Source organism: Sodiomyces alkalinus (genome assembly GCF_003711515.1).
Source record: "Sodiomyces alkalinus F11 unplaced genomic scaffold SODALscaffold_4, whole genome shotgun sequence".
Lineage (NCBI taxonomy): Eukaryota > Fungi > Ascomycota > Sordariomycetes > Glomerellales > Plectosphaerellaceae > Sodiomyces > Sodiomyces alkalinus.
This window is the reverse complement of record NW_021167082.1, coordinates 1,215,686-1,231,030: the sequence shown is the minus strand read 5'-3', so window position 1 is coordinate 1,231,030 and position 15,345 is coordinate 1,215,686. Positions and strand designations below refer to the sequence as shown.

Below are 15,345 nucleotides of genomic sequence, written 5' to 3'. Positions count from 1 at the left end.
AGGTATGTCTTTGATTGCCTCACAGTGGATAGGGCCGTGATAGCAGGTCAGCAAGTGCTGCTACCATAGCTCCGTTCCTCTGGGTCTTTCATGTTGGTCGGTCATGACTTATGGATTGTTCTTGAAAGACAGGTGGGTTCAATTACCTTACCCTTTGATCTCATATCAGCGTGGTTATGATACAGTGCTGCCCAGATTTTAGGAACGCAAAATTATCGTTCGAACGTTTCAACCCCAGACGCCACTGTGGAGGATTCTAGGTTGGTCGCCAAGGGTTCATGGCGCCCTGGATGCTTGTTATAGAGAGAGATTCTTTTCAGCTTAGAATCTCTGGAGATGACTGCTGAGCTGATTGAAACAGTCGAGCAGCAATGTCTGGCCTGTCCTGGACCAAGCTATTAGGAGAGTCAGTATGCATCCGGAAGCCTGCAGGGAGGAGTTCCGAGGCTTACCATTCTCTGAAAGTGCTAAACTGGGACTCCAGGGCAGAAAGCTCCTTCCAAGCGGTTTCTCTTCGAGCAGCTATAGTACGGGTGTCAGTATCCAGGGGAGCATAGATGTCTTGGGCGGAATGTCGTACCACCTGCGCCCTTCGGAAGCCGTGTTCCAGGCTGCGAAGTCGCTCTAGATGGCGTGCGTTTCGTTTTTGGGGGGTGACACCAAGCTGTACATCGCCCATCCTGTGCCACTGAAAATGCGCATTTGCAGTCGAGGCACACCTTTTCGCATGGCCCTGTGCACGAGCAACTCAGTGCATCTCGAAGCCTGTTGGTCAGACTGTCGAATTCGGTTACATCGCCCTCGGAGGGGCCCCTGGCCAGGAAAAGATCCCGCAGATGATGCCATCCAGTGAGCAGCTGGAGCGGAATAGCCTCGTTCGCAGCATTCGGGTTCTCTGTCACCCAAAGCAACTTCCGGATAGTGCCGAGGACACAGTCGGCATCGAGAAACATACCACCAACCATGTGGGAATCTTCGAGAGTAAGGACAGCATGAGGGGTCGCCCGACCCGCGGGCATCACAAGAGTGTCGCCTGGCTCGAGGACAATAAACCTAACCGCACTGGGGACCCAGTCGTGGCCCAGTTCTCGGAACTCGGCCGTGTCAGATTCGCGGAAGTCTTCTGGGAAAATCCACACCTTGAGCCCCCAACAATTACGAATCCAGGTGCCGTCGGGGACATCGACGTGAAAGCCGGTCATGGAGCCTCGTTGGGCAAAGAGGGAGAACGTCATGGAGCTGACGAGGTCTATTTCCCTAGCTCCAAGCATAGTGGCCTGAGTCCGCTTCCCGGCGGTGACCTCCCCGGTCCAGTCCGCCTCTAGGCGTGAGTTGATGGCCGGGATGAGGCTGAAACGACGAGCATTCAGAAACGCGGGGCCTGGGGGCGCTTGTCCTAGGAACTTCAAATTGAGCAGGTTGAGCGGGAATCGCCCGTTTGCAAAGTCGGTTCCGCTCCGAATCTGCTTGACAACGGCTTCGACGGGCATCTTGACCGGGATGTTTCTTGTTGTGCGCATGTCCTGAACATCAATCTCTCCGCCCTTGAAATGATCCTGGAGTAAGCATAGGAAATCTTCGCGATGGGACCGAAAAGGGCTTGTCGGCCGTATTATTGTTGGCCTGGGGAGCGAGCCATGCTGATCAAGGAAATCCATCAATTCGTTTTCCGTGACGTACAAGACGTCAGAATCATTTTGCGGCTGGCTAGGAGTCGATATTCGGGCAAATGGAAGATTTTGAACGTCAGGAAATATCCGATCAAGCAGTTGCAGGGTCCTCTGCCACCTCGTGCCTCGCTTGGACCATTTGCTTTGGCCCCCTTCCTGGCACTGATGAAGGAGGGATTGTATCATCATCTCATACTTTTGACGAATGGCACACTCAATGTCAATGGATTGGCGTCCTGGATGGGAGTTCTCATCGGTTGCATCCTGCCATTGCATATCTGTTGAGTCGTCTGGACCTGTTCCTTGAGAAACGTGAGGGAGACAAGAAGCTGATCTAGGCACCTCCGTGTGCGATTTGTGCCGTGCTTTGCATTCGTGTTGCTGTCTCGTCTCACCCACGAATATGCCATGACAGGTGCTGCAACTGATAGATTCCGGTGTAATTTGGCTAGGTACTCTTTTGGAATCGAGAATAGCTGACCGGCTCTCACTTGATTGAAGTGTTCGAGCATTCATCCCTCGTAGAGAGACTTCCTTACCCTCATGGGCAGTGGCAGCCCGATGCTTTTTCCATTTCTCACCAAAGAACACTGTACCACAACAGAGGAAATGAGGATAATTGCGGTGTTTTCGAAAGGAGGACTGTTTATAAGTACTCCCACAAGGACATTGAATGAGATTCATATTTGAAGACATGGTATGAGGCAGACGAGGCCTTTCCGGCCATGTCTGGAAGTGTAAAGGAGGAAGACTGGTGGTGAACATCAGCATTACAGTCATCACGTGACAGAATACAAAGTAAAGGTAATTAGGTAATCATAATCTGAAATAAGGTACCTTACTCCATTCTGTAAGGTACGTACTCTGGAGCAGCACAAGAGCAACACGACGCGAGACACCATAAATCTTCTCCACTAACCGAATACGGTAATCAAGTAAACAATGAACTCCTTCTTGGCCTTACTTTCTTTCCCATATTCCCCCCCTCAGACTACGTCAAACAACCAAAAGCTCACTCGCCTCTTCCATTAACTCGTGATTCTCTTATCGTTATTTGCGGTATCCCTCACCATCAAAACATTTGGTGTGATCTCATGGCTACAAGCTATTGATACGAAAGCACTTGCATTCATACCTGCCCGCGTGTTGCCAGACTTCAGAATGCTTGGCTGGGTTCTCCGGAGGGGACTGGAGAGTGCAAGAGGCCAGGAAGCGGCCACAACAGGCGGTACGTAAAGCCCATCTTGACGTCGCTCCCTCTGACCATTACCATTTGTTTCTCTCCTCCCAACCCGTTCTGCCCAGCATCATCTCGAACGATTGCCTAATTTTAAGATCCCAGATGATACTACCAACATCGACCAGCCCGATACTCCCGGCCCAGTCTTTGCGGCTCGCGCATTGAAAAGCGCCATCTTCGGCACACCAGCTCGACCTGACGAACATGCGAAGATTGAGGAAATGGTCCAGCCTATCGCGGAAAACGACCGCGACGACGTTACGAGGACACCCTCGAGACCCCAGGGCATTCTTTTGACGCCTGGAACTGGGGCATCTCGTCGGAAACGAGTTTCCTTCGATCACAACACCTTAAACAATGGAACTTCGGCAATCGACAAGAGCAATGGACACACCGATGACCCTTCAAGGCATCCTCGCACCCTTTCCCTTCGGAAGGATAATCCGTCTACCAGACGCACACGGCTAACCGAAAGCCTCGAACAATCGCGCCGATCAAAACATACTTCGAAGGAAGTAGACGCGCCCAGGTTGAATGCCTCAGAAGAAGAATGGGAAGAAGATGAAGAGGATGGCTTGGACGATAATTGCACTCACGACGTTACCCTCGACCTGAACGAGCCCCATTCTCGATCCGGGAAATACTGGAAGTCCGAATTCGAACAGTACCACCAAGATGCCAGGACGGAGATGGAAAAATTGCTGAAGTATAAGCAACTAGCCAAGTCGTACGCAAAAATGAAAGATGCCGAGGCACTTGATGTCAGCGTCAAGCTCAAGGAAGAACAAGAGAGGGTCATACAGATGGAGAAGCAGATCACGGAGATGGCCGCGCACATGGCCTCAAAACGACTTACGGGAGACGAAGGAAATAATTCACATCTTATGAAGGACCTGGCCAAGCAGACCGCTCTGGCCGTTCAATACCGAAACCAGGTTGAAGAACTTGAAGCACTGTTGAACGCCAGAAGAGATGACGATGGCAGCGACCAGGATACCAAGACACGACGACGCCGCCAAGCAGCTTCGCCACGGACACACAGGACGTTATTGGAGACGCAGCGGGAGTTGAGACGTGCTCGAGCACAAATCAGAGAGAATGGGGACCTTCGCGACGAAGTTAAACGACTCAAGGCTGGTCTCCTTGCTGCGGAGCGACGTGCCACCGAACTTGAGACTGAGAAACGAGCGCTAGGCGAGGACCGTGTCCGGCCGACTTCCCAATCGACAGATATGAGTGCTCAGCTGGAGGAAGCCAAGGCCGATATCCGCCGCAAAGACAACGAGTTACGCGCACTGAAGGAGGAGCTCCAGGTTCACAAACTGGAGGCCTCTGCGCGAGAGGAAGAAACAAAGAGGGTCCTGGACAAAGCGACGGCCAAGATAGCAGATCTCAAGAGAGAGATCAAGACTCTCAAATCTGGTTCGATCGGTGTTCCGGTGGCCCTCGCGCGTGCCCATTCCACGATTGCAAGCGAACTCCCTCCACTGCGTTCCAATGCGGAGAACCAAACAGACCGAAAAGACAGCAACTCCGTTGCACTTCAGAGCGGAAGAGGTAGCATGGATCTGATCAATTCCCTGGGGAAGAAACTCAACGAGAACTCCTCTCGCTACTCCAGAATCAAGAGCATCGAGAATGCCGAGCCGATGACAACCAAGGCCAATGTTGCCGCAGAAGAAGGCGCCGCGAAGAAACCTCTCGCCAATGCTCTTCGTGACAGGGTCAACCTCGAGGAGCCCCGATGGAAGCCATTCATTCCCAGGTCACCGCGTAATAGGAACGACCTTGGCCCTGAGTTGAACGAGCACATTGAGATCTCGGCCGGCATCCCATCTGGTCGCACACCCGCTCCTCTCCATCGTTTCGCGATCAAAGACACCGACTATATCGGCTCCCAGGGAGATGAGATGTCCCATCTGAATCTTCGCAATCTCGACGCCGACGTCATGAAAGCGAAACTGAATAAGACGCTGCCGCCCGAAAGACGTGCTGCCGCTATTGCTCGGATTGAGCGTAGGAAGGCGGAAAAGAGGCGTCTCGACGCGTCCCATAACAAGGAGAATATTGACGCTTAAGGATGGCAGTTGAAATTTCTGGATAATACAACCTGGAGTATACAGTGGAGTTTGGGCGTTAGGAACATCGTGGGAATAGTTGTACAGAACAGTCTGTCGCAGGAGAGCCTGGCGTTTTGGTACACTCGAGCAAACAACTCCACAAGATACTTATGCCTGAATTTTGATTACTTTCTCTCTCTCTCGCTCTCTCCCCTCTCCCGCAATGTCAGAGGATTTGGCTCACAGTGACATAACCATATCAGATTACTTCGGACGACTGTCGGTGTCTGCGACGGAATTGACATGCCATGTTTATTTCTTGTTTATTCATTGTTATCGTTACCCTCATGCACTCAATGTGCCCTTCGTACTGGGGACTTCGCCTTCCCTCCCAGGAACCTTGCTCGTGGCAGTACGTATCGCAACAGCGAGAGCCTTGAACGCACTCTCGGCACGGTGATGATCGTTCTGGCCCCGGAGGCAGTCTACGTGCAGAGTGATGCGAGCAGCCTGGGCGAAGCTCTGCAGTGTGTGAGGAATCATCTCGCAGCTCAGGTCGCCAATCTTCTCGCGCTTGAGGCCAAGATCAACGACGCTGTAGGGTCGGTTGGAGAGATCGACAACGGCGCGCGAGAGGGCCTCGTCGAGGGGTGCGTAGGCGTAGCCGAAGCGGGCGAGACCGGCAACGCTGGTGAGGGCCTTGGCGAAGGCGGTACCGAGAGCGATGCAGACGTCTTCTGCGGTGTGGTGATCGTCAACTGGAACGCAAAAACATTTTTCGTGTCAGCTAAAGTTCGAAGTACATAGGCCTTGGAGGAGGGGTAAAGGAAGTTTGCGAGATGGTGGCATGGTGCGGGGGATGGAGGGGTAAAGACTGACTGTGCAGGTCGCCCTGGCAGGCTAGCACCAGACTCCAACCGGCATGCTTGGCCAGGGCGTGCAGCATATGATCAAGGAAGCCGATTCCCGTGTTGATGTTGATGATCTGGGACTTGCTCGACTGGGAAGCATGGCCTTCGCCTCCTATCGCGGCCGATAACCGTGAATCAGTCTCGGGAGGAAAGGAACCGCCATCCAGGTTCAGCGCAAGCTGGATCTTGGTCTCGTTGGTATCGCGGGCAATGGCTGCCCAGCGAGGGCTCGAGGATGTTGACGACATGGTGTTGACTTGACAATATAATGCAGTTAAATCGCACGTCGAGTCCGTCCTTATTACGTGACGCATCCATACCGTTTTTATACAAGACCCTCGAAACTTTTCCTACAGATCCAATACCGCTATCGCTGGACGACAGTGGGCACCACCTGTCAAGCCTCAGCAAATTGGTCCCATAAAGGGAATTGGCCAATCCGATGTCGGATGACGACCTACCGTAAAGGCCGCCGCCCTGGGACTTCCACCACCTTCCACCGCCTTACTCAATCAGTAATTGTGGAGAGCTCCTTACGGCAGAAAAGACCAGCCCATAAGTTTTCTCCACGCATCAATTTTAAAAGGACAGACTTTTGTTTCTTCCCACCTACTTCTCACCTCCTTGGAAGAGGACACGCCCAATCTTCGACCCGGGAACATCCCCTGTATTATTCCAATACTGGTTGCAGATACCAATCAGGGAATAACTGGTCGTATTCTATTTTGTCTCTGCAGTTATTGGAGAGAATTCATCCACGTTCGCGTTGGTTGAGCAGTTTCTAATCGCTGAGCTGCTGGTCTATCACCCAACGTCGCCAGTATGAGCATGGCAGACGTGACAGACGGCTTCTGGCGGCTTCCCCCCATTGCCAGGTAAGGCTTTCAAAATCCATCCCCCAAGACTTGTATGCGCAGACTTGTCGTGCTAACATGGAATGCAGGACCATTTCTGCAGCAACTCTCGTGACATCTGTCTCCATTTATGCCGGACTCCTCCCGGCGTATTGGCTCGCCTTTATTCCCGCTCGTCTATTCACCTTTCCTCCCCAGATATGGCGCGTCTTCTCAAATTTCCTTCTGACGAGACCAAAGCTGAGCATGACATTTGATGCCTACTTCCTCTATACCAATACCAGGTCGCTTGAGATGGACAACCCGAGGTTCGCCAAGCGTGAGGATCTAATTTGGTATTTCATCTTCGTCTGCAGCGCCATCACGGTAAGCGATCGTCCTGCCCATCTACATCATGTTCCTTCCGTCTCGTGTCTTTCTGCCCGTATTCTATGCGTTGTCTCTCGCTCCCTTTGCACCTCGTCTATCTGCCCGCATAGTGTGCTCCCACTGCTATCGCGGTTCCTGAAAACGAGGAAGATTACCCCTGCGGCACAGCCAGCCCATATTCACATACCTCGAAGGGCTGGTCTGCGGCGTAGGCATGGTGGGATGTCTTTATGGATGACTCGTGCGATGGTCCCATCTCGTTCGGGTGGTTTCGAGCTCCCTACATATTGTCAAGTCGCATGACGCGTCACTTTTTCTTTCTGCCGTCCCTGCAGATAAAGAGTAATGAGATGAGCCGAGCTGATACCTTGCTCTAGGCCGTTTGCACTTACCTCTTTGGGGGCGGTTTCTTTCTTCCCGCTTTGATCCTCGCCATATGCCGCACAGCGACCCAAGATCAGCGAGGCATGAAGGCCAGCATTTACTTCTTTACCATCCCTGCCCAGCTCATGCCGTTCGCTTTGTTGCTCATGTCTCTCCTCATGGATGGTCCCTTCCTCATGGAACTCTGCGGATTGTTCGTAGCACACCTCTACGACTTTCTTACTAGGATCTACCCAACCTTCACCGGCGGCAGGAATCTGCTCCCTACCCCTGCGTTCCTCTCTCGCATAGTCCAGGCACCGCGCGATATTCGTCGCAGTTACGGTACGGCTTTCCGTCCGCCCACCGAGACGCCGTCTGGTAACGCCACCGGTTCCTCGACTGGAAGCGGGCCCCTCCCCGAAGCGTGGAGGTCAAGAGGCCCTGGTAGGCGTCTGGGCGATTGACTTCGATGTTGGGAGCTGTACATTACTATTACCGTACTTTAGAAATGAGTTATGAAATCATGGAACATTAACCACATATAAATCTGGGTATATATGATGCCTTAGCGCCTGCCTTACTTTATTCCAACCAAATTCCAGATGACCGTCCAACCCAGTTCTCCCAATGCATGGGCTAGAAGAATAAATTCATCTTCACCCCCCCCGAATGCTACATCTACCACTAATTGTATATCATGCTCCTTCCCGTGTTCGGTGGGTCCATGTCGCCCTTGTCGACCCGGTTGAAGGATAGCTCAGTTCTGGTAGACAATGCCGGGGCGCCCCCAATTGGTCTATCAGGGAATCGCGTCTCATGCTGAGACATGGGCTCCGAGATGTTCAGTGCCCCGGAGTTGCCTTGCTCCCCATCCTCTTGCCTGGTGTTATGTGTCGCTGTGGCTTCCTGCGTCTTCGGTAGCCGGATCCTGGGAATAGAAGGGAGCAGACCACTAGATGAGGTCCTAGAAGTATTATTCGCGTTGTCGGATGGTGGGGGTCCTGGAGGTGGAGGAGGAATGCCCTCGGGCAGAGCGGCAGCAGCAGCGCTCCCCTGATCTCTTGTCGACGAGACCTCCGCCGATGCACCACCAGTTGAACCCTGGGGTGAGGCCCGCCCCGTAGGAGTCTGCGAGCGGGACCCTGTGGCGGCCAAGTGGTCTTCCGCGGCATGGAGATACATCTGCATGGCGTACGAGTCGGGTGCATAGGACTTCTGGTGGTTCTTGGGCCTGAGAGGCGAGGACTTGGCGGGATCTCGGGTCATGAAACGCGGGTTATAAGCTGGATGAGATGGTAGCGCACTGCCGGGCCCATGCTGGTGGCGGCGAGGATCGAAGTTGTAGTGAGCTGCGTTTCTCTGGTTGCCGCTGCCGCTTTCCTCCATTTTTTCGTAAAAGTCGGCATGACTGGCGTACCTCTGCGCCTCCTTCAACTCGTACTCTGATGAGCGTATGGAAGGGGAGTTCTTCGGGTCGCTGAAGTCTCCACGGGGGCTATGCTTGGTGGCGGCAAAAGAGCTTTCGTTGCTCCTATCTGGGGGAGGAGTTTGGTCGGGGTCCGCATCATCGGCCTGTCGCTTCTTGCGGCGGCGGCAGTAGACGACGATAAGGGCGATAGCTCCGAGGAGGAAGAGTCCACCCCCTACGGCAATGCCCACAATAGTGCCGGTGGTCATTGTGTCTGACCCAGCTCCTCCCTCGCCCGGTAGCGTGGTATTTGTAATGGTTGTATTGAGAAGTTCTTGCGCAAAGATTTCGCCATCCCCCAACTCAATTAGGCCGCCAAGCTCCGGCTCTTGTTCGCAACCTGCTTTCAGGACCTGGAGAACTAAATCACACAATGTTAGCTTTCGCGAAGTCTCATGTCGCCAGAGACGTATGCATACAGTTGGACAGATAGTAAGTCTGAATGGCGCTGTTCTGAAGGCAGGAAACACACGACCAGTGGCTGTTGCTGCTAAAGACATTCCCGTCGGCAGTACAGTAGTCGAAGTGTTGTTCGCCAGGTGTCGAAAGTCCAGTACCGACAGCTTCAGCTAGGGGCTCGCACGCAAAATTGATCATGCAGGGCGAGTGGATGGCGGTGTCGTTATTCCACAAACAAGTGTCCAGTGCAAAGCGCATATTGTCTAAGCAGCTCGATCAGTAACCCTCCACAGCCATGAACGGGGAAACAAGTTTTTTTTTCTTTCTCGACATACATAGCATCCACTGGAGATCGCTGTCATCGCCATGTACGTCGCGGCTTTCTCGTAGGCACTCTACGCAGTTCCTGTACCTGATACCCTCTGCCTCGGAGTTATACTCGTTGTCTCGGCATACGATATCAGAGCGTCCTATCGATGATTCCGTCGAGCCCGCATTTTCGTTTGTACCCCCAAGGCATAGAGCTGCGCAGTCTGAGCCGGGATTCACGTATAATGTCGAAGCCGTCGTCAGGAGGGAGAGCAGAGAGAATGCTCGCCAGCGGCGATGGGAGATCCCCATCGTGAGCCAAGGCAGTTTCTAACCACCACGGAGGGTGCGGCGGAAACAAAGGGGGGCGAGAAGAGAAGTAGGATGCGAAAGTCGGAAGTGAGGATAATCGTCTCGGGAGAGGGGTCGGACTATGACATTGGAATCATCTGCATGTCAGGACAGTCGAATCTTCGTCAGCAAGAAAGAGAGAAACAAGAGTATATGGTGGAAGGGATGAATCAAGATCCTTCGCGACGAGAATCTAGTCATAGCCAGATAATAAACGAAGGAGGGACCAACCTTGGTGCAGGCCTAGTATACGTATGCGAGATACGGGGTTATTAGTTATTCACGGAGGGCGACAGTTCCTTCAAAGCCAACCTCCATCTTCGTAGGGTAGGGTGTTGATCCTAAATTCGGACAAACCCTACTCGGCATGTGGCACTGGGCGACTAATTGAATGTGCGTCGTCAGCTAACCACGTTGCCCGCCAGATCCGAACTCCCCCCAAGTAAGGTACATGTTCCGCAGCCAGTCATTACCTGAGGGTGCTTCGTCCCGTCGCGATATAACGCATGTATCCTTCAAGTTTGAGTCGTGGGCAGAACGGGACATCAAAGTTGGGTAGATATCTTAGAATAGTAGCATGGTGCCAGGGTCCGAACCGAAGCACCAAGATAGCGGGTCCGGAGCTCGGCCCAATCAAATATCGGCCAGCTTTCTGGGCTTTCTTAGCATCCCTGAGAAGAACCAATTAGACCGTAAGAAGTTGTACCGGGCGGTAAGCTGCAGAAAACAGGCGGGGACACAGGGGTCTCGATGTATGATTGGCCGAGATCCCACAACTGCGGGAGAGAAGTTGAAGACGCCGCCCGGCTCAATGGTACGTACCGCACGCCATTCCACCACTCATGGCACCTACCTTAGATATGGATCCACTCCCGTGAGGTCTGCTTTCTCAGATGCCTTTGGCCCGTTAGTAACCACCCAGCCATTCCACACATAACGACAGGTCGCACACACACCCTTCCGGGAAGGTAACCCCTACGAGCGGGGAAATCAGGCCATCGGTGCAGTTCCAAGTCTGGGCGGGCAGATAGGTATCAGTGCTAGAAACGGAATACCTCCATACCTTAAGGTAGCCAGCTCCCTCTTCCCATGCCGCCAACATCAGATGGGCTACAGACAGCAACTTCGGAGAAGCACCCCGGCCACGCACCATCGCGACACCAGATCTCCTGCTGTACGTCCCGCTCACAGCAAGTCATCTGGTGTTCGGACAGCCCTAGGTAATCGAGCAGCTAATGTTGCGCCAAGTCACGTCCCGCCCCGGATCTCGCCCCCGGGCCAGGAATAGAAGCAAATGTGATAGCCGTTGCGAGACATGCAGCCCATTTATCTTCCATAGATCTTCCATTGTTGTGAATGGAAAAGTGACGATACTGGGCTCTTCTTGCGCTTTCAATTCTCGAGGCTGAACCTCTGTGCGTTTCCGAGGTATTATCTTGGCTCGGCGTCCGAGGGCGCTTGATTTTCTCAGGGCATCGTTGACATGTAAATCTAAGGGTAATAATTTTGTCAAACACGGCTCGAGAGATCTGGACTCTCAATGCAGTCAATACGAACCTCGCAGACACGAAATGCCCACTGGCTTAGTTTACTCGACCCCTTATTAAGATGGTTTCAATCCCGTTCCCATATCTCGCAGCTTCCGGACGTTGTTAATCCTTAGTTAGCCCTGTGGCGAACGACTTGAAGATTTTACCTGGTCTACGCGTCAAGGTGACGCCGTACTGTGATACAAGCTTCATACCTTATCAACAAGTTGATTTTATCTGAAAACTTATACCGAGCTCCCTTCTCACCCCATTCTCAGGCCAATCATTCTGCACCTGGGCTGTTCCCAGGCAATTTAGGGAAGCAATCACTCGATGAGATTGAGCAAAGTTCTTAATTGAAACCCATGAGATGCTGCCTGTACGTCTAGAAGGTGATGAAGGATGCCAATCCGCCCTCACGTCACGCATCCTCCAGGCTGTGCGTGTCTTGACGACGGACGACCAGACTAGCCCAGGAATGTTGGCCACCCGGCTGCTTATGAAGTCTGGCTATTCTCTTCTTTTCCTCTTCTCGACTCTTCGAACGTTTCTCTCTCCAGGGTTTAACTTCACCCAACCCTTTCTTTATGCTGCAGCGAATGACTATACCTCGTGCTAGTATGAAGCCGAACGACAGCCAAAGACCCATGCAAGTGCAGCCAGTGTTGCACAAATAGAAGGCGGGCAAAACTGGCCTCAAAACGTCCACCCGGTAACAGCTAAGGTACTATCATGTAGGTTCTTGGTATTAGAAATGGCTCATTGATATGCAGAGACTCTGGCACACTGGCCAGTTCTGTTTTTGCGTTGGTATGTGGCGTTTCAAGGAGTGGTTCACTCCTCCAGCTCCACGGAATTAGATTGAGTTGATTCAATGGCCATGGTAGCCTTGCCGTTCGTTTTCTAACTGGTCTTGCCTTGCGGGCCCGCTTGCGGCTGGGCAGTGACTAAATGGAAAATAACCGGCCAACCCTCTGCATTATTCGTGAAGACCCTTTCGCCGTTCACGCCCGCCTAGGCAGGCTTGGGCTCTGCTGATTGTCACTGTATATTAAGCTGTGCCGTTTGCTTGTTGCATGGCTGTCTAACTTGTCGTGTCACCGGAGTTCTCGCCAGCAAGCAGCCGCAATATCTTCCCCGTTCTAGTTCCCCTGTTCAGTGTGGTCAGTGTCTATTCCTTGGGCTTCACCGTCTAACTTCTGCTTCGGTGCTGCTAATTTATGACCACTACCCTCACGGGCTACGATGAGGCAGCAAGCTAGATGCTGGTCTGAGCGAAGTTCACTCCTGCAATGGTAAACGTGAAGCGTACATGAAACTCACGCTGAGCATCTTTCGGCTCAGCCAGGGCTCTTGTTGGAGTAGAGCCTATTTGGCAATTCATACCTCATTTACCTCGGCTGATTTGGGATAAACTACACGTCACGACAAAACTTCAGAGAAAGCATGCCTACCCACCTAGGGAGGGGAGTTGTACGTCAGAGCTCGAACGAGAATTTCACCCTGACCAGAGCCAGGTCAGGACAGCTACCAACATAAAGTTCTAGGTCTGGCCAGTCACCGGTGCTCTAACCTTTAGTAGCCTATAAACCCCCAAACCCGGGTAGGTAGATATATTGCTGGATACAAAAGTATATATTCCAATTATTGGGGATAAGGCGGTCCGAGGCAAACTTCACCGTGGCGATTTGTGCCCATTTGTTCCTGATACATGAGACATTGACAACAGAACCGCTGCGCAAACAATTCTCAAGTCTCGTGGATTGCAGTCTCGGGTTAGGCCACTCGAGCCCATTTTCCACGATACACACACGATGATGTTACTGGTAAAAGCCTCCAACAGTGTCGATTTCTACCCGCTTTGAACGTCGAGACGCTTTACTCGATATGACAATGGCTGAAGAAACAAAGATTTATCGTCTTTGCCACATCAGATTGGACTGCTATTGGTTCGGAGTTCCTAAACCTAGGGCCACGACCAGTAGCCTGGAAGTGGAGCTTCGGTATCAATGAAGGACGTGTCGAGGGTTGGCGGGCAGTTTGGTGACCTACGGGCACTCGAGAACGAGGGATAGAGAACCGGACTGACAGAAAAAAGAGCCTGTGGCGAAATAAAAGTCAAACACCAAGCGACGCACTGTGACTATGACCCATGACTATATCACAGGCCCGGCTTTCCAGTTCCGCCTGTCTGGTTTGCGGGTCAGTAGGTTTTTGTTGCAGTGTAGTTGGGGAAGTCATTGGCAAGCATTGAACCGCCAGACCGCAGGCTGGAAAAGGCCAAGGAATGAAGATGAAAGAAGGTCGGTCGATCGACGGCCAACATTGTAAGTTGTGGTTGACAATCGCTTTAAGGCACCCCGCCCATTCCAATCACTCGGAGCCCTCTGACATGTCATGTTAACCTGGACCAAGCGTCACGATCGCCACGACCATGGAAAGAGAAAAAATGAAGCTTGAAACGACATACACGTGTTTTAGAACTGCATTAGGCAATAAATGGCGCTAGTGTAGCGTGAGATTCGGAAGACAACCACGACCGACGTCACGGGGTATCCCCGATGAAGTCCCAAAGAACCTATCAGTGATCACCGGTCCTCACATCGGGCCAACAAGGCGAGATAACAGACAAGCTCAATAGACGCGGCTCTCGGCTGTTGTTTCGGAATATCATCTTGATAAGTAGCAAGATGAGAGGTTAACTCCGTTGAAGCGGAGAACAGTACTCGACCTCGTTGTGTGTGTCAGGGCTGACACTTCGTGGAATATGCACGCTTGGATGGGCTGTTGGCGCTAGAACGAATCGTGGCAAAGGGGAGGCGGGGTCTGTTATTGGTGAGAACCGACAGGGATAAGAACAAACCCCCGAATATCGCGTATTGGGCCAATCGAGCAGAAAAAGGGCTGGAGGAAGATCCACGCTTGGCACGTATATTGCCAAAACAGAATGCGGTGAGGATTTGAGCGCTTATGGATAAGGTACCAACGTACAGGTAGGCTATTGGACGACCATCGGCCCCACACCAGAACCTACCTAAGGTACATATGCTTCTCCATGGCATGAGTCTCCCAACAAATGTAGCCATTTGTTATTCTGTCGATCGTATCCGTCCATCTGGCGAGTATATGTACTCCGTAGACCAGTACGTATATGACTTCAATGAATGCTGCGAAAGGCACTGGTCCTAGAATCGCGTGACCACTGGCGGATGCAGAACACGGATGAGCCACGACACCCCCACGCAAGGAAGGCTCCAGGCACCCAACTTGATACTTTCCCCGTGGAGTAGGTGGTACGAACTACATGATCCTACGTTGTAAGGTAGGTACCTACCTAGTCACTGATATCCTTGGCATTTCCTCTTTCCTCTTTTCCCCTTCCTTTTCCTTTTTGGGTTCTTATATTTGAATTTACAAAGCTCTTTTTTCTTTCTTTTCCTGTGTTTTCCTCCCATGTATCTGGAGCGGATGACGCGAATTTATACGGCGTACAGTTACAGTCACACAGTTCACACCCCCTTTGCAAAAGTTTGAGGCAGTTCGTAATACCAACTGCGCATTTAAAGGCCAACCTATGATCGACCTCGGTGGAACCAGTGCAAGGCTCGAAAGACGGCGCAATATTCGTTGGCAGGACAGACAAACTTGGTCTTTCGGGTGACCGAGTAGACAAAGGGATTTGTCGCTCATTCGCCGGCTAAGCCGGATGAGCTGCACACTTAGCCCTCAGACCACGGTGCTGTCCCGACAGTCTGTTCCCTTAACAATCACATAATTATTTTGCAGCCTATCATTGCACGAAGTCGAGTATAGACGGGG

General features: G+C 52.2%; 6 protein-coding genes across 6 annotated transcripts; 2 read left to right on the top strand and 4 right to left on the bottom strand.

The window, feature by feature from the left end:
- Positions 1–321: 321 nt before the first annotated feature.
- On the bottom strand, positions 322–1,696 carry SODALDRAFT_323639 (hypothetical protein; the record flags this gene model as incomplete). Its single annotated transcript, XM_028609815.1, has 5 exons — positions 322–395; positions 453–522; positions 720–1,556; positions 1,591–1,640; positions 1,681–1,696. The coding sequence occupies 5 exons, from the start codon at positions 1,694–1,696 to the stop codon at positions 322–324; spliced, it is 1,047 nt and encodes a 348-aa protein (XP_028467020.1).
- Positions 1,697–2,657: 961 nt separating this feature from the next.
- Positions 2,658–5,191, top strand: SODALDRAFT_344184 (hypothetical protein). The gene is made up of 2 exons (XM_028613149.1): positions 2,658–2,898; positions 3,013–5,191. Exons 1-2 carry the CDS (start codon positions 2,832–2,834, stop codon positions 4,986–4,988), a joined length of 2,043 nt encoding a protein of 680 aa, XP_028467019.1. The 5' UTR covers positions 2,658–2,831; the 3' UTR covers positions 4,989–5,191.
- Positions 4,862–6,186, bottom strand: SODALDRAFT_294543 (imidazoleglycerol-phosphate dehydratase). The gene is made up of 2 exons (XM_028608756.1): positions 5,850–6,186; positions 4,862–5,728 (listed from the first exon to the last, which is right to left on the bottom strand). Exons 1-2 carry the CDS (start codon positions 6,127–6,129, stop codon positions 5,316–5,318), a joined length of 693 nt encoding a protein of 230 aa, XP_028467018.1. The 5' UTR covers positions 6,130–6,186; the 3' UTR covers positions 4,862–5,315.
- A 314-nt stretch (positions 6,187–6,500) lies between these two features.
- On the top strand, positions 6,501–8,007 carry SODALDRAFT_310543 (hypothetical protein). Its single transcript, XM_028609142.1, has 3 exons — positions 6,501–6,756; positions 6,825–7,101; positions 7,482–8,007. The coding sequence occupies exons 1-3, from the start codon at positions 6,704–6,706 to the stop codon at positions 7,932–7,934; spliced, it is 783 nt and encodes a 260-aa protein (XP_028467017.1). The 5' UTR covers positions 6,501–6,703; the 3' UTR covers positions 7,935–8,007.
- A 35-nt stretch (positions 8,008–8,042) lies between these two features.
- SODALDRAFT_332634 (hypothetical protein) lies at positions 8,043–10,298 on the bottom strand. Its single transcript, XM_028611769.1, has 3 exons — positions 9,673–10,298; positions 9,358–9,600; positions 8,043–9,299 (listed from the first exon to the last, which is right to left on the bottom strand). The coding sequence occupies exons 1-3, from the start codon at positions 9,956–9,958 to the stop codon at positions 8,155–8,157; spliced, it is 1,674 nt and encodes a 557-aa protein (XP_028467016.1). The 5' UTR covers positions 9,959–10,298; the 3' UTR covers positions 8,043–8,154.
- Positions 10,299–14,774: 4,476 nt separating this feature from the next.
- SODALDRAFT_154356 (hypothetical protein) lies at positions 14,775–15,315 on the bottom strand. The gene has a single exon (XM_028606888.1). The coding sequence runs from the start codon at positions 15,214–15,216 to the stop codon at positions 14,938–14,940; it is 279 nt and encodes a 92-aa protein (XP_028467015.1). The 5' UTR covers positions 15,217–15,315; the 3' UTR covers positions 14,775–14,937.
- Positions 15,316–15,345: the final 30 nt, after the last annotated feature.